The sequence below is a fragment of the Dasypus novemcinctus genome, chromosome 21, assembly GCF_030445035.2.
Source record: "Dasypus novemcinctus isolate mDasNov1 chromosome 21, mDasNov1.1.hap2, whole genome shotgun sequence".
Classification (NCBI taxonomy): domain Eukaryota; kingdom Metazoa; phylum Chordata; class Mammalia; order Cingulata; family Dasypodidae; genus Dasypus; species Dasypus novemcinctus.
The window spans coordinates 25,195,356-25,211,434 of NC_080693.1; the positions used below are offsets into that span (position 1 = coordinate 25,195,356).

The following is a 16,079-nucleotide window of genomic DNA, read 5'->3' on the forward strand; positions in this document are numbered from 1 at the left end:
TTGTCTTCCCCACTGGAGACTCTCCTGTGGCCTCCCTCCCTGGGGTCATTTAGGTCCTGGCTGAAGGGGACAGCAGGTCCAAAGAGTGACTCACCCGGTTGCCTGGTTATGGGTAAGCAGATCGTTGTAAGAAGTTAGGAGGCTGGGACACTAGGATTCCCATGGGGTCTGGAGACAGGGGGATGGGTTACCAGTTTGTGGGAAGAATGAGTTGGTAGCTGAGGACTGGAGCCCCAGGGTGGCCTTGGGGGCTGGGAACTTTGGGCTAGGAGGGACCCCCCCGGATCTGTCTGTTCTTCCCCGCTGGGACCAACACAAGCCAGTTCTTGTTTAATGGAGTAGAGACAAATTCGTCTGGGAATGCAGCAAGTGGACCAAGACTAGGAGAGGCAGAGGTGGCTTCCTCCCTCTGCTCCCCTTCCTTTTTCTCCCCACCCGCCCCCCCCAGGCCTCCACCCCTTTTCCCTGAACTCCTGCCCCCTGGCTCTCCATGACCCTCTCACGCCCCCTGCTGCTCCTTCTCTGGACAGCAGTGGCCAGTCCAAGGACCAGAACGACTGAGATTGAAACAAAAATTCCATCTTTTCCTTTCCCTCCTAATCGCTCAGAGAGAGGAAGCTGCAGCTCCAACGAGGAAGGAAGAGGTGGGCTCCCGGCGAGCAATCTGTGTCTGGTGTGTGTGTGTCCACATGTGTCTAAGAAGTCCCCACTTCCTCAGGGATGCCTTCTCTGTCACCCAGCCAGGCTATGGCCTCCTGGTTTCCAGGCTTTCACTCCTGCTTCCTGACTAATTCTTGCTTGCACTCACCAGTTTCCAACTGAGTATTTTCAATAAACAATATACTTATTTTGTCAGACTTCCATGGATGTCCTCCCCCATGGACCTGTGAGCACCCAGAAAATTGGAACCCCAGTTTGTTTTGTTCATCAACATAACCCTGCTTAGTATGTTGCAGGTACGCAGTAAATATTTGTTGAGTAAATGAATGAGTGACGTTCAAAGTAGGTTCTTTGGCGGGGATTTAATGGGCGGTATCATTGTTTAGGCTCTGGGGACAGCTGTGAGTCCAGATGTCCTGGCTTCGGCTCAGGGCCTGGTCCACGTCCAGCTTCTGGCCTTGTGCCCAAAGGCTGTGCAAGCAAAAGGAGGCAGAAGAGTCCTCTCCTAGAGGGGAGCAGGATGGAGTTGGGTTAGAGTCACTGCAGAAGCTCCTCTCCAACTTTCCACTGCTCCCAACCTATGTTTTCAACCAACTTCCTCCCATTTTCCCCTCAGCCTCCCTCTCTGTGGCCTTTTCCTCTTCTCTCCCAGAGGCCCCCTTTCTCCCCTCTCCTTAGCTGTTCCAGTGGTATGCTGAGGAACTTGAACATCATACTCCTCTTACCTGGTACAGCCCCCAGGAAGAGGCGTCCCTGAGGCTGGGCCCAGAGACTGGGGAGGGAGCCAGAGTGCTCAGCAGACAGAGTGAGGACCTGGTTCTTCGGTCCCTGGCTCAGGACCACCCCGGACATGTCCAGTTTCAGCTGGAGTGGGTGTCCTAAGACCAGGGACAGGTTCCTCTCTGGGCCAGACCCAGAAGACAGCACTACCTTCTGCAGAGAGTGTGGGGACAGGGACATGAGCAAGGGAGGAAAGGAAGAGCCACAGCCAGGCCTCGTGGCCCCACCCCAGCTGTCTTAATTCGGCCTCTTAGCCATACCCTCCACCCACTGGCCATTCCCACCACCTAAAGCCTGCCCTAATTTTCCTGACTTGACCCTCTATAAAACCACACTTACCCCCAAATAAATATGAAATCTAAGTCAGAGCCATGTGTCTCTGCCTCCAGGGTACCCGCTTCAAGCCCTCCTACTGTCGACACTTTGGAGCTTCTCTCCCAGGCCCCAGTGAATGGGGACCCAGCGCCCCCTCTTACTTGATCTTGGAGGTGGAGACTGAGCCAAGAAGTGTTGTCTGGGGTCCCAAGGGTAAGGAGGTGGCCAATGCCAGCAGCCATCTGGAGCCCCAGGTCCAGAGAGAAGGCCCAGGGTTCTGCACGAGGCTGGGGGATGTCTGGGGGGAGAAAAGAACTTCCTGAGGCCTCCAGGCTGGGGCTTCATGGAAGGAGGTAGCTCGTGGTGGAGAGAGACAGAGGAAGGCAAGGCAGGTCATAGAGGGAAAAAATCACCTTTACCTTGGAGGCTGAATTCTGCATGAGCCCCTGGAGGGAAGAACATCCCAGGCTGAACCTCTGCAGCACAGCTTCGGAGGCCAAGGTAGGCAGACACCGAGACCTGGGCCTGCTGGTCCAGCCACATATCGTGGCGCAGGCAGCCATCCAGGGCAGGGACCAGCTGGAGGGCGGGGGGAAGAGAAGATCCGGGGATGTGGGAATCTGGGCACCTGAGCTCCAGTCCCAGCTTCTCCACCCTCAGCTTATTGCCCTCAGGAACACAAGCCTTTGGTCTTCCCCACCCGGCTCTCATCCCACCCCCTCTGCTCAGAAGTGTGGGCCTGGAGCCCACGGCTGCCTACAAGGCCAAAGTTGCCCACGTGTGATGCAGTTACCGGCAGCCGGAGGCTGGAGGCAGGGAACAGCAGGCCCCCCAGCGCAATCCTCATGATGGGACGGGGTCTGTTGACCAGGGTCCCAGAGACCTGTCTCAGACGCAGCACCTCCTCCCCATCCACCCTCAGCAGCACGGAGTCCCCATCAGTCTTCACATCCACCTGGAAGGAGGAGAGAGGCAGAAGCAGAGGCCCCTGGGGTGGGCATCCAGCTACTTTCTTCTGAGATAGTCCGGTATCGTGGAAAGAACAAGCACTTTCATTTGGTTCTGTTCCCCTTGTCAGACCAACTCAAGACACCCCTCCCCTCAGGGCTACTTTACCTGGTGCCACGTCCCATCGTCCAGCCTCGGCCCAGCACTCACAGTCACCTGGGCCCAGGGATTGTGCAGTTGGATCTCAAGCCTGCCATCCCGAAGTGCCAGCACAAACCAGTCATCGTTAGGGTCGGAATCCCCATAAAAAATCACTCCCTCTGGATCCCAGGTTCGAAGCTCAAAGGAGGAGAAAGCTCTGGAAGGACACAGAAGAGAAACTGTGTATAGGTTGTGCTCTGGAAAGTAAATGTGAGGCTTGGGGCTGGGGAGTTCAGGGAGATGGGGAAAGACAAAGAGTTGATGGAGAGAGTGCAGGGTTCAAGGAACTAGGTCAAGCAGCTATGTAAACCCCATACCTGGTGATTTTGTTGATGTCAAAGGTCATGATGAGGACAGGCTCTTGTCCTGGGCCATTGATAAGATGCAGTTCAGGAGGGTCCTGGGGTCTCTATCAGAAAGAGGAAATAAGCTGGAATAAGGACATGACAGAGATGGACAGAGGGAGAGGGACCAGAGAAGGAGATCAGGGCCAGAGGAGAGAAGGGAAGATGGCAGAGCCAAAGTGACGCGCACTGAAACACACACACACAGACTGAGCGTCCTGTCCCCCTCCTGCACCTGGGTAGGGGCAAGGTGTCCCAGAGCCAGTCCCGGGTGGTTGCAAGGCAGCAGTAGCAGCAGCAGCAGCAGTGGCGGCCCTTGTGACATGGCCAGGGGGCTTCTGCTCTCCATAGTCAGCTGTGTTCCTCTCTGTGGCTCAGAGAAATCTGGGGAGAATGCATGGGAGCAGACAGCCTGAGCATGGGTGGTGGAGGGTTAAAGGTTGCCCCGGGGGAAGAAGGGGGGTAGGAGACAGGGGAATGACCCTGTGCCCCCTTGGAGGACAAATGGGATGAGAGACAGTCTCACCACTGTCCTCCCCATGGTGGAGAAAATGTGTGAGCTGGGAGAGGACACCCCACTTTCCCTCTCCTCCTCTAGAAACTTACCTGGTTCCTCCGAGCCTTCTGCCCGCCCGGGGAGGCTGCCCGCACAGGCCTGGGGTCCCAAATCAGTTCTGCCCTGCACTCCAAGTAGCATCCCTCAGGCGAGAGCAGAGACAGGTCCGAATCCCAACTATCTAGCTGGTGACCTTGAGCAAGTCACTCCCCCTTTGCGCTTCACCGTCCTTGACTGTGCAGTGGGGAAAACACCCCCGGACGGACGCACTGGAGTTGCTGTGAGGATGCCTGGAGATCAGGCAGGCCCAGTTTCTGTTATCTGGTCTGGGCTCCTCCCGAGGCATTTTCCCACGCCCCGGAGGCTTGCGGTAGAGGGAGGCAGTTATCTCCCCGCAAGATTTAGTGGACACTAAGACGAGCCCCACCTCCCACTCCCAGGATTCTCCCTTAGCCATTTGTTTTCTGGGCCTAACACACTAACCAGTAGAAATCCGTCACCTTCCCCCGGAACCACTTTATATTGCAAATGTCCTCGAGGGGGCGGGGCGCTCTGGGACACTCCAACGCTGGAGGAAACAGCCTTCAGAGCTGGGTCTTGGGGCTCCCCGGGTCAGGGTGGTCTTGAATGAGCAAGTGAGAGACAGGGAAGGCAGAGCAGGTGTCCAACGTAAACTTCAAATAAAGAAAGGCCAAGGGTGATGTTTGGGCAGTGAGGTGGCTCCCATGGGGCCTGGGAAACACAGATAACAGCCCCAGCCGGGAGACGTCCGCAGCCCAGCCTTGACCCCTGCTCGAGGGCCAGCCACAACACCTGCCGTCGGGGGCGGGACTCGGGGAAGGGGACGAGCCTATTCTGCAAGGTGATTGGCTGGCGGGTGTACGCCTGCAGGGGGCAGGACTTAGGGGCTGGGCGGGACTTAGGGGCCACCCGGGCGGCCAGGGTCGTCCTCCGCCGACCCCTCTCCTCCGCCCCGCCTTGCCAGCCCCCTGCGGCCGACCTTCGCTCCCACCCTACGCTCCCCTCGGCTTTTCGGGATCCGAGCTTGTCTCAGTTGCCCTTCGCCCAGGCCTGCGGGACGGAGCCGCGGGGCCTAGACTTTTGTGCCAGACGACGCGGGCTGGGATGGCTTCCGTGCAGATCCGAGCGGCCAAGGAGGCAGACTGTGGAGACATCCTGAGGCTAATTCGGGTGAAGGCTGGGGGCCAGAAACCAGGGTCCCGGGGGGGCGGGGCAGGCGCGGCCGGAGGGTGGAGGTGGGCGCCTGGAGGACCTGCTCGGGGAGCCGCGGGGCCCTCTAACTAACCTGCGTCCCCACGCCCTAGGAACTAGCAGAGTACGAGAAACTCCCGGATCAGGTGAAAATCAGCGAAGAAGGTGGGGGCCCCGCACCTCCGTCTTGAAGGAAGCTGGGGAGGAAGAGAGGGACGGTTTTCCCCAGGCACTGCGCTGCGGGGGGAGGTACCCTCCGGTCCTCGTTCTCACATCTCCAATCTCTGCAGCCCTGAGAGCAGATGGCTTTGGCGAGAATCCTTTTTATCACTGTTTGATGGCAGAGATTCTTCCAGCCCACGGTGAGCCGCAAGGTAAGAGACGTTGCATCGCAGACATCTGCTTCTCAGTCAGCCTCAGCCGTCTCTCCCCCAGGCTTCTGGAAAGTCTTATCTCTCTCTCTCTCAGGGCCCTTCTTGGTGGGCTATGGGTTATACTACTTCACCTACAGCACATGGAAGGGACGCAATGTGTATCTGGAAGACATCTATGTGAAGCCGGAATATCGGGGTACTGTGCAGAGGCTGAGGCTGGGGTGGGAGCAATGTAACCCACAGATCCCACCCCCGTTCCCTGCCCTCTAATTCCAGCCTGTGGCCTTTTCTGCTCTTTGTCCCACAACAGGTCAGGGGATTGGTACCAAAATCATCAAAAAGGTGGCTGAGGTGAGGCGCATAGTGAGGGTCTGGCTAGGGTGGCAGCTGCAAGCGAGACCCTAGAGAAGCAAGGGTGTATGTGGGGCGGGGACCCCATTGGTTGGGGCTGAGAAAGCCTTCCCTTTTTGACCCCAGGCAAGTGAGTGATGTCTTCTCCCGCAGGTGGCCCTGGATAAGGGCTGCTCCCAGTTCCGCCTGGCAGTCCTAGACTGGAACCAGAGGGCCATGGACTTATACAAGGCCCTAGGAGCCCAAGATCTGACTGAAGCTGAGGGCTGGCGCTCCTTCCGCTTTGAAGGAGAGGCTATGAGGGAGTTGGCAGGAAGGTAATGCCATCCCTTGGGGATTGCCCTCTACTTGAGCTTTGCCTTCTCCACCAGTTCAAGCACTCCTGAGAGACCATCTTCACAGCCAGAGGCCTTCCTGTGGGAAGGAGGGTTGAGAGTTAATGTTGCCGAAGTATTGAAAGACCAGAATTGAAGAAGAGGCTTTTTCACCTCCTTGTGCAGCATGAAAAATAAATGATAATTATTCTGTCTTGATGTAGTGTTGGGTAGAAAAGTTGATGAGGTGATAAGCTTCGGCCACTTCAAGTCCCTTGCTGAATGTTCTGACAAGTGAGTGTTGCTCCTGGGGGCCCAGGGTGGGCCCAAGGTGTGTTTCGCCCTCAGCGGGCCAGAATCTTGGCTCTGGCCAGTGGAATGTAGGGAGAAGAAAAGCTGAATGGTCTGAGCCTGGAGAGCCCCGAGGGGACCCAGCCTGGCACATCAGGCTTCTCAGTCACATTTGGGACCCAGACAAAGGCCTGGACAGAGGACTGAGGCGGGCTGATAACTAAATAACATAGGCTGCCACCTGGCAGTACCATTTCAGGGGCACTGGGAAGGAACACTTGCCCCACCTTTATAAAAATCCACTCAGCTAACTGTTTTTTCCTTTTGAAAAAGTCACAAAATCTTCATTTTCAGTGTGACATGTCCCAGCCTTCATAATATTTTATTAAAGAGCAATGCAGGTTTCTGTTAGAAAAATTGGAACATATACATAAAATAAAAATGGCATGCATAGCCTTACATAATCATCATTAACCCTTTGATATGGATACTTTGGATTTTTTCAATGAATATATATACATATAATCAGTTAAGTGAACAGGGGCTTATGGAATCATAATCTTTCACAATCTGGTTTTCCATTTAACGATATATCAGAAACATTTTCCGTTTTGTTAAATATACATGTCATCACTTTTTTTTTTTTAAGATTAAAAAAAAAATTATTTCTCTCTCTTCCCCCACCCAATTGTCTGCTTTCTGTATCCATTCGCTGTGTGTGCTTCTGTGACCACTTCTATCCTTATTAGCAGCACCAGGAATCTGTTTCTTTTTGTTGCATCATCTTGCCGTGTCAACTCTCCGTGTGTGCCCCACCATTCCTGGGCAGGCTGCACTTCCTTTTGCGCTGGGTGGCTCTCCTTACAGGGCGCACTCCTTGCACATGGGGCTCCGCTATGCGGGGGACACCGCTGCGTGGCAGGGCACTCCTTGCATGCATCAGCACTGCTCATGGGCCAGCTCCACACGGGTCAAGGAGGCCTGGGGTTTGAACCAGGGACCTCCCATGTGGTAGGTGGACGCCCTATCCATTGGGCCAAGTCCGCTTCCCTGTCACCGTTTTTTAATGGTGGCATGTTGTTCCTTCTGTGGGGGAATCATTGATTATATCAGCAGGAAGAAAACTGAGACTTGGAAAGGGAATAGGCAGATAACATAAAGGTGTAAACTGTAAGGTCTAGGGCCTATGGAAGTCTAGACTCTAGAGACTTTATGACCCATCTTAAAATTTGAAGAAAGAAAGAGTGTCAGCCAAACAGAACACTCTAGAGGGTCAAATTCTTCCTGAGGGGTGCCAATTTTTGACCTTTGATACCAGTGTACTGCTGATGGACCTTTAGGACAATCTGCATCAAGAGATGCAAATGTGGCTCGAGCAGTTGGAGTTCAGGCCTAGGTTCAGTCCCCGGTGCCTCCTCAAAACAACAACAAGCAAACAAATGAAAAAGCCAGCTCAGGGTAGCTGATGTGGCTCAGGTCCCGGGTTCAATCCCCAGTCCTGGTACCTCAAAAAAAAAAAGGAAAAGAAAAAGAGATAATGAGGTTTGTCAGCCCCTTCCCTGAGACAGGAGCCAGAGGCCTGCAGGCTCCCTCATCTCAATCTGTCAAGGGTCCTATCTTTTAAATATAAGCCATTTATCTAGTGATAGGGCGTTTAAAATTGAGACTATAATGCAGAAGAGACTATTTCTGGAAGGAGGCATGAAAAAGCAGAGAGTAGCTGCCTTTGGGCAAAGGAGGTACTTGGTTAGGGGATGGGGGAAGGAGATTACGTTTCCCAAATACCACTTTGGCCCTTCAGAGTTTTGTGCAATGTCCATGTATTAGTTCTTCAAAAGATGAATAAATAAAACCTGGACATGAGTCCAGAAGAAAAGGGTATGAACTAGGTAACCAAATATTTCCAAACTTTATCTTTTTTTTTCAAAGACCTATTTTTTATTTGATTCTCTTCCCTTCCCCCACCCCAGTTGTCTGTTCTCTGTGTCCATTTGCTGCGTGTTCTTCTTTGGTCCACTTCTGCTGTTGTCAGCAGCACGGGAATCTGTTTTTGTGTGTGTGTGTGTGTGTCATCTTGCTGTGTCAGCTCTCTGTGTGTGCGGCGCCATTCCTGGGCAGGCTGCACTTTTTTTCGTGCTGGGCAGCTTCCTTACGGGGCGCATTCCTTGTGCATGGGGCTCCCCTCCCCTGCGTTGCAGGGCACTCCTTGCGCACATCAGCACTGCGCATGGACCAGCTCCACACGGGTCAAGGAGGCCCGGGGTTTGAACCTTGGACCTAGCATGTGGTAGACGGATGCCCTATCCACTGGGCCAAGTGCACTTCCCTCCAAACTTTATCTTGCCTCGTCTTGCCTTGCCTTGGTTTTCTGAGTTTACCTTTAAGCTTTTCCTCTCACCTTGGCCCAGATCTTATCAGTTCTTTGCAGGATGACTTTGCACTCCACTGTCATCTCCTCGTCCACATCCTTGTGCTCCTGCCTACTCATTGCTTCATTTGCCACCTTACAAGGTGATTCTGTTGGGTTTTAGGGTGTTTGGTATGGGGTGATGAGGGCCTGGGTCCTGCCAATTGCAGTAAGAACAGAAGAGAGGGCATTTGAGGTGTATGTGTTGGGGGCTCTTAAAAAGGAAAATAGAGGAAACAATGAAAACATTTTTCAAATCTGCCCACTCTCCTATCTCCCTGTTTCTACCATCGCCTCTTTGAAAATTGCCACAGCTTCCTAACAAATCTCCCAACCTCTTCTGTAATCACCCCCTTCTATGTTTCTTTCTTTTCTTTTTTTTTTTAAGATTTATTTATTTCCGCTTCCCCTCCTCCCACCCTGCTCTTTTTGCTGTCTGTGTTGTCTTCTCTTCTCATTTTCTCTTCTCTAGGAGTCACTGGGATTCGGTCCTGGAGACTTCTGGTGTGGAGAGTGGTTCCCTGTCACTTGTGCCACCTTAGTTCCTGGCTTCTGATGCACTTCACCTTGACTCTCCCCTTGTCTCTCTTTTTGATGTGTCATCATCTTGCTGTGTGGCACGCTTGCGCGGGGCACTGGCTCATTGCAGGGCACTCACGCAGGCACTTGCTCACCACGTGGGCACTCACGCGGGCACTGGCTTGCCGCGTGGGCATACTTCCTCTTCTTCTTTTTCACCAGGAGTCCCCAGGGATCGAACCCAGGTCCTCTGGTATGGTAGGTGGAAGCTTTATCACTTGAGCCACACCCACTTACCCCACCTTTCTTTTTTTAATCATAGATATACATTATCGTATTTAAAGAGGCAAATTGTCTACAAGGCTTGTATTCAAAACAAAACAAACAAGAACAAAAAAACCCAGTAGTCCCTCAATTCCCCCCCAACCTTTTTTTTTTCTTTTTTATAGGTACCAGGGCCAGGGATTGAACCCAAAACTTTGTATGTGGGAAGCCAACTCCTAACCACTGAGCTACACTGGCTCCCAGAGTTAGTTTTTTCATTTGTTTACTATTTGTTTTTTTGTTGTTGTTGTTTCTAGAAGGAACTGGACCTGGGACCTCCCATTTGAGAATCAGGTGCTCAACTGTTTCAGCCACATCTGCTCCCTCAACTCCACTCTTCAAAGGCAATCACTTTCAGTTGGGTTTTTTATTTTGTGTGTTTGGTTTTGTATTTATCTCAGACTCAAAATAGCATACAGATATCATTACTTGTGAATGTTTCTGTTTTAGGCATTAATTATTGCCTTCTCACTGTTGAAGATGAGGAACTAGCTGACTTTTTCCAACTCCCCCATCACCCCACCCCACCTCCCATCCTGCCATCCTTCCAATATATGTATTTTTTTGAGTGCCAAGTTTTTATTGGTTCATTTATTGCATTTGAAATATTCTTTGATGACATCCTTGGACTAAAGATTCTTTGCCATAGTCCTTAACCACACAACTGCAACCAACCACTTTACTAGGTTTTTCCTCTCTGCCAATTTTAGAGGCCTACCCATTCCCTAGTTTCTTGTAGTCATCAACGTTAATTAGGTTGGTTTAATGTTCAGTGCAAAAGGCCTCCACCAACTTGACATATATAGGCTCATTACTGTTGGATGCAAAACACACAGAACACACAAAGGTGGACCTGGCTCTTGTGTGAGGTTTTGGTGGCATCACTGATTCCACATGCTGGGCCATCATGGATGAGGGTGGTCTACAGCACCTCCTTTTTTTTTTTTAGATTTATTTTATTTATTTATGCCCCCTCCCCCATTTTGTTTGTACTTGCTGTGCCTGTTCATTGTGTGCTCATCTTCCTTTAGGAGGAACTAGGAACTGAACTTGGGACCTCCCATGGGGGAGGGAAGCATCCAATCCCTTGAGCCATCTTGGCTCCCTGCTCTATTGCATCTCTCATTATGTTTTCTTCCTTGTGTCTCTTGTTGCATCAGCTCTTCTTTTAGGAGGCACCGGGAACCGAACCAAGACGTCCCATGTGGTAGGTGGGCGCTCAATTGCTTGAACCTCATCCGCTTCCCTGCACCTCTTATAAAACAGTGTTAACATCCATTACGCCTCCAGCAGCAATGCCTTCCTGGCCTTGGCGGTGGGTTGTGTGGAGCCCAATCTTCAATGCATCTGAGCATCTGGAGCCTGGAAAAAAGCCTTCCAGTATTATTATGTCCTAATTCTAGTTGGATCTGCCTTTAGCATTTACATTATTATGATGAGGCAAATGCTCTTCACAGCTGAGCCATGTGGTAGAGTTATGATTGTTTTATTTCCTACACCTTTTGCTTTTTCCCCGGAATTAATATATCCCTTGTCTTTGTTTGCTTAGTTTTTTATGTATTCTAATTTATCCCCCAATTTTCCTTCTGGAACTCCTGTTATTCAGGTGTTGAATTCCATGGACTAGTCCTTTCCTTTTCTTTTATTTTCTATACCTTTTCCTTTACTTTCTGTGAGATTTGTTTAATTTTATTTTCCAACTCTTCTGCTGAATTTTTTCACTTCTGCTTTCAAGTTTTTAATTTCTTAGAGCTCTTTTTAGTTCTCTGCATTTTCTAAATAATATATATATCTCATAAAATTTGCCTGTTCTCTGCATTTTAAAAATACTCTATACTTGTGGGCCCTACTTTGGAATTTGTGCTCCTGAGTGTTACAGAGCGCAGATTCCCAAAAAATTCTCATTCTCTACACATGCCTTTTCTGTTCTTTTTCACTGAAACTGTGGTTGGCACTGGGGTTGGTGTATGCCCAGGAGACTTGAATCTTTGGGCTGTCCATGTGCCGGTTGGGCCCTGAGCCTCAGCAGAGTTGCTGCACTTACTCTCCAGTTTGCTGGACTTACCCAGGTCAGCTGACAGGGAGGTAAGGATGGACAACTACCACACCAAGGAACTGAGAGAGTCTACAGCTGTGAGCAGGAGAGTTCCATCCATCAGCCATGTGAGATTGAAGCTCCCTCTCAATTGAGAGGGGGAGTGGGTATCACCATCCCAGGGTCCACAGGATTAGGGAATAAAATATGGATTAGAGTGGATTTACTGGTATTCTACTATAGAATTATTGTGACTCTAGCAATGGAAGAAATTATATCGTTGATGTGGAGACAGTGGCCACTGGAGTTGCTGAAGGCAGGGAGAGGGAAAAGGAGATGGGGTATGGGGGCATTTTTGGGACTTGGAGTTGTCCTGAATGATATTGCAGGGACAGATGCAGGACATCATATATCCTGCCATGTGGATGGCACTGAATGGACTGGGAGACAGTGTACACTACAATGTAAACTATAATTCACACTGTGTAACAGTGCTCCAAAATATATTCATCAAATGTGATGAATGTACCATACTAATGAAATAAGCTGATGTGGGAAAAGTGGGGGGTGTGCGGAGTGGGGCATATGGGAATCTCCTATATTTCTTTTTTTTTTGAACCCCCACCCCCGTGGCTTTTTGTGTGCTGTCTGCTCTCTGTGTCCATTCGCTGAACGTTCTTCTGTGTCTGTATTTATTTATTTTATTTCCCCTCCCCACTTGTGGCTTGCTTGCTGTCTGCTCTCTGTGTCCATTCACTGTGGGCTCTCCTTTGTTCTCACTTGTCTCCCTTCTTTTTGTTGCATCACTTTGCTGAGCCGGCTTTCCACTCCACAGCATGCTGGTGAACCTGCCTTCACAAGGAGGTGTGAACGGAAGCATATCTGATTGAGCCACAGCTGCTTACCGCTATATTTGTTAATGTAACATTTTGTGTGATTATGTATCTTTTAAAAATAAAAAATATATATATTATAAAAAATACTCTGTCCTTGTTTCATGGATTTACATTCTTCTCTCAGAATATTTGTGGTAGTTTTTTGTTTGTTTGCTTTTCTCCTTGCATAGCCTGTATTTCTTATGCTTATACATGTATTTTTAATTCTTTCTCTTTGTTTTGGCTTCCGTCTTTTATTTTAGAAGTGTGTCTCAAACGTCTGGCCATCCTCAGTTGTCTGTTCATTTTTAAGAATGGGGCACTAAAACTACTGATTGGAATTTGTAAACCATGTGTGCATATGTAGGGCGTAGGGAGGCTTGTAGGCTTTCTTACAAGGTGGTCCACTAGGCCATTTCCTTAAGGAAGCCCTGACTTCAGTTTGGTTAGGTCTTTTTTCTCTTCTGATCACATTAATCACAGAAGACTCCTGCTTGGAGGCTCTGGCTTCATGGATATTATGTTCTGGGGGTGGGACGGGAGAAGTCAGGGGGCGGGGGACACCTCAACATTCAGTATGTAAATTTTCATTTAATCCTTCTTTTCCATATATAAGCATCCTTCTATCCATCTTTCTATCTTCCTCCCAATATTGTCTATCTATTTAGAAATTCCAAAGCAAGCTGGGACATCCTGTAATAACATCCTTTATACCAGCTAGTAATCTTACTAAAATGCAAGTCTGCTGAAAAATCCTATAATGACTCCCATCATTCTCAACACAAAGTCCAAACATATTGAAATATGTTTCAAGTCCTCCAAGCTCTGGCCTAAGCCAACTCTTCCAGTCATGTTTCCTCTTCAGGGCTGTTCCAGCCATGTTAGACTATTTTCAGTACCTCAAGGCCATTTTACTCTTCCTTCTAGGCCTTCTGCACATGTCATTCCCCTGTCTGAAATGCTGTCCTCCCTTTTCCCACTCTCATCCTTTACCTGAATGAACAAGGACTAGGATCAGATGAAGAAGAGGGAAAATCAAAACTGAGGAGACTCTTGGTGCCAGGGGCTTGGAAATTTGTGACGGTGCCTGTTTTAGTTTTCCGGGGCTTCTATAACAAAGCACCACAGACTCGTTGCCATAAACAACAGAGGTTTATTTGTCACAGTTCCTGAGGCAAGAAGTCAAAATCAAGGTGTCAGTAGGGCCATGCTTCCTCATCAAGAGAAGAATCCATTCCATGCCTCTCTCCTGCCTTTTGGTGGGTGCTGGCTCTCAGTGGTGTTCCTTGGCTTGTGGGGCACAACTCAATCTCTGTCTCTCTGCCACTGCCCATCTCCCTCTCTCTGAATCTGTCTCTCATCCTGTCACATTGGATTAGAGCCCCCCTAATGCAGTCTGACCTCATTTTAACATCTTCAGACATCCTATTTGCAAATAAGTTGACATTCACTGACCCAGGGTTTAGGAGTTGAACGTGTCTTTTTGGGAGACATAATTCAATTCATAACACTGCCATTCCTAAAACAAAATTCAGTCACTGCTTATTGTTTAAGTGTCCAAACCCAAATTCTTCAGTCTGATAACCAGTATTCTTGAAAATCTGCCCCACTCAATTTCTCTCATCTCTCTGCTCATCAAAATCACTGCCACTCTAGTTGTTGCTGCTCCTTTGCAGTCCCCTTGGAGGCACCTCATCTTTTGCCAGTCCTTTAAATACTGGTGTACTTCTGAGTTTTGTGTTGGACCCCATTCATTTTTTTTTTTTTTTAAGGTACTGGGGGTTGGGGATTGAACCCGGGATCTCATATGTAGGAAGCTGGCACTCAACCACCAAGCCACATTGGCTTCGCTGAGTTGGCCTTCTGTCTGTTTTGCTTGTTATTTGTTTTTGTCTTTTCAGGAGGAACTGGGAACCAAACCCAGGACCTCCCATTTGGGAGGCAGGCATTCAACCACTTGAGCCATGACCGCACCCTTATTTCTCAATCTATACTTTTATTTGGAGATTTAATTTCCTCCTCCAGCTTCAACCATGATTAACATGCTGATGTTTTCCACATCCACCTTTCCAACCCAGCCCTTTCCTGGGCCACTCACCTATGTGTCCATTTACCTGCAGGACAATTGTTCCTTCATTCAATTAATGCCTACTATGCCAGGAACTGTGAAGTGCTGGGTATACAACAGTGGGGACACACAGACGAGGAACCTGGTCTCTGACCTCAGAGTGCTTACAGTGTAATGGTGGAAAAAAGACACTGAGCAAATTATTATTACAACTGTGATGAGGGCCAAAGAGGAGTACAGGATACTTTGGCAGTATAAGATACGGGACTAACCTAGTATGGGCATAATGGGAGCTTAAGGAAATTGTATTTAAACTGGGACCTGAAAAAGAAATTTGTTGGGAAACGGACTTTGGCCCAGTGGTTAGGGCGTCCGTCTACCACATGGGAGGTCCGCGGTTCAAGCCCCGGGCCTCCTTGACCCGTGTGGAGCTGGCCATGCGCAGCGCTAATGCGCGCAAGGAGTGCCGTGCCACGCAAGGGTGTCCCCCGCGCTACGCGCAAGGAGTGCACCCATAAGGAGAGCCGCCCAGCGCGAAGGAGGGAGCAGCCTGCCGAGGAATGGCGCCGCCCACACTTCCCGTGCCGCTGACGACAACAGAAGCGGACAAAGAAACAAGACGCAGCAAAAAGACACAGAAAACAGACAACCGGGGGAGGGGAGGGGAATTAAATAAATAAAAATAAATCTTTAAAAAATAAAAAAAAAAAGAAATTTGTTGAGACAAGGGGACATCTCCACTTGGATGACCCACAGGCCCTCAAACTCAAAGTACAAAACCAAGCTCATTAAACTCAGCACCTTCTCCTCCAAACCTTTGCCTCCTGTGTTCTCTCCCTTGTGGCCGACATCACCATTCACTCCGTAATCTAAGTTAGACATCTGGGAATTATCTTGTGCTCCTCCTGCTACTTCACTGACTCCTGATCCCAGCCCACTCCACTCCATCCTCCATCACCGATTCTTTTTTTTTTTAAAGATTTATTTATTTATTTATTTATTTATTTATTTATTTATTTATTTGTTTGTTTATTTATTTTTCTCCCCTCCCCTCCCACCCCGGTTGTCTGTTCTCTGTGTCTATCTGCTGTGTCTTCTTTGTCCGCTTCTGTTGCTGTCAGCAGCACAGGAATCTGTGTTTCTTTTTGTTGTGTTATCTTGTTGTGTCAGTTCTCCGTGTATGTGGCACCATTCCTGGGCAGGCTGCACTTTCTTTCGCGCTGGGCGGCTCTCCTTATGGGGCGCACTCCTTGCGCGTGGGGCTCCCCTACGCGGGAGACACCCCTGCGTGGCAGGGCACTCCTTGCGCACATCAGCACTGCGCAGGGGCCAGCTCCACACGGGTCAAGGAGGCCTGGGGTTTGAACCGCGGACCTCCCATGTGGTGGATGGACTCCCTAACCACTGGGCCAAGTCGGCCACCTATCACCAATTTTTATGGACTCTACTTCAAATCTAACAGGCTCAAACTCAATTTGTACTTCTGTTGCCCAGAGTCCTAATCC

General features: G+C 49.8%; 2 protein-coding genes across 5 annotated transcripts; one reads left to right on the forward strand and one right to left on the reverse strand.

The window, feature by feature from the left end:
• Positions 1 to 1,003: 1,003 nt before the first annotated feature.
• On the reverse strand, positions 1,004 to 4,530 carry SHBG (sex hormone binding globulin). 2 transcript variants are annotated; one of them, XM_004468748.5, is made up of 9 exons: positions 4,288 to 4,530; positions 3,484 to 3,632; positions 3,222 to 3,313; positions 2,872 to 3,061; positions 2,549 to 2,710; positions 2,175 to 2,334; positions 1,917 to 2,053; positions 1,386 to 1,593; positions 1,004 to 1,165 (listed from the first exon to the last, which is right to left on the reverse strand). In XM_004468748.5, the coding sequence occupies exons 2-9, from the start codon at positions 3,595 to 3,597 to the stop codon at positions 1,023 to 1,025; spliced, it is 1,206 nt and encodes a 401-aa protein (XP_004468805.1). In that variant the 5' UTR covers positions 3,598 to 3,632; positions 4,288 to 4,530; the 3' UTR covers positions 1,004 to 1,022. The 2 variants fall into 2 exon arrangements, with proteins under 2 accessions (XP_004468805.1, XP_004468803.1); XM_004468746.5 differs by lacking the exon at positions 4,288 to 4,530 and adding an exon at positions 3,855 to 4,259.
• Positions 4,531 to 4,682: 152 nt separating this feature from the next.
• On the forward strand, positions 4,683 to 10,750 carry SAT2 (spermidine/spermine N1-acetyltransferase family member 2). Of its 3 annotated transcripts, none has more exons than XM_071210336.1 (6): positions 4,683 to 4,995; positions 5,307 to 5,390; positions 5,485 to 5,586; positions 5,701 to 5,741; positions 5,895 to 6,058; positions 9,854 to 10,750. In XM_071210336.1, exons 2-6 carry the CDS (start codon positions 5,354 to 5,356, stop codon positions 10,029 to 10,031), a joined length of 522 nt encoding a protein of 173 aa, XP_071066437.1. In that variant the 5' UTR covers positions 4,683 to 4,995; positions 5,307 to 5,353; the 3' UTR covers positions 10,032 to 10,750. The 3 variants fall into 3 exon arrangements, with proteins under 3 accessions (XP_071066437.1, XP_023447564.1, XP_004468801.1); XM_004468744.4 differs by lacking the exon at positions 9,854 to 10,750 and adding an exon at positions 5,130 to 5,181 and having other exon boundaries at positions 4,689 to 4,995; positions 5,895 to 6,274; XM_023591796.3 differs by lacking the exons at positions 5,485 to 5,586; positions 9,854 to 10,750 and adding an exon at positions 5,130 to 5,181 and having other exon boundaries at positions 4,688 to 4,995; positions 5,895 to 6,274.
• The last annotated feature ends 5,329 nt before the right edge of the window (positions 10,751 to 16,079 follow it).

Excerpts from the sequence above, each read along its gene's own strand:
- SHBG (XM_004468746.5), bottom strand. The coding sequence starts at position 3,945 with ATGCTACTTGGAGTGCAGGGCAGAACTGATTTGGGACCCCAGGCCTGT. Across the intron at positions 3,062-3,221 it reads GACATCAACAAAATCACCAG|AGCTTTCTCCTCCTTTGAGC; the intron begins GTATGGGGTTTA and ends GTGTCCTTCCAG. Across the intron at positions 1,594-1,916 it reads GTCTCCACCTCCAAGATCAA|AAGGTAGTGCTGTCTTCTGG; the intron begins GTAAGAGGGGGC and ends CACTCTCTGCAG.
- SAT2 (XM_071210336.1), top strand. The coding sequence starts at position 5,354 with ATGGCAGAGATTCTTCCAGCCCACGGTGAGCCGCAAG. Across the intron at positions 5,587-5,700 it reads TGTGAAGCCGGAATATCGGG|GTCAGGGGATTGGTACCAAA; the intron begins GTACTGTGCAGA and ends GTCCCACAACAG. Across the intron at positions 6,059-9,853 it reads ATGAGGGAGTTGGCAGGAAG|AAGGAACTGGACCTGGGACC; the intron begins GTAATGCCATCC and ends TGTTGTTTCTAG.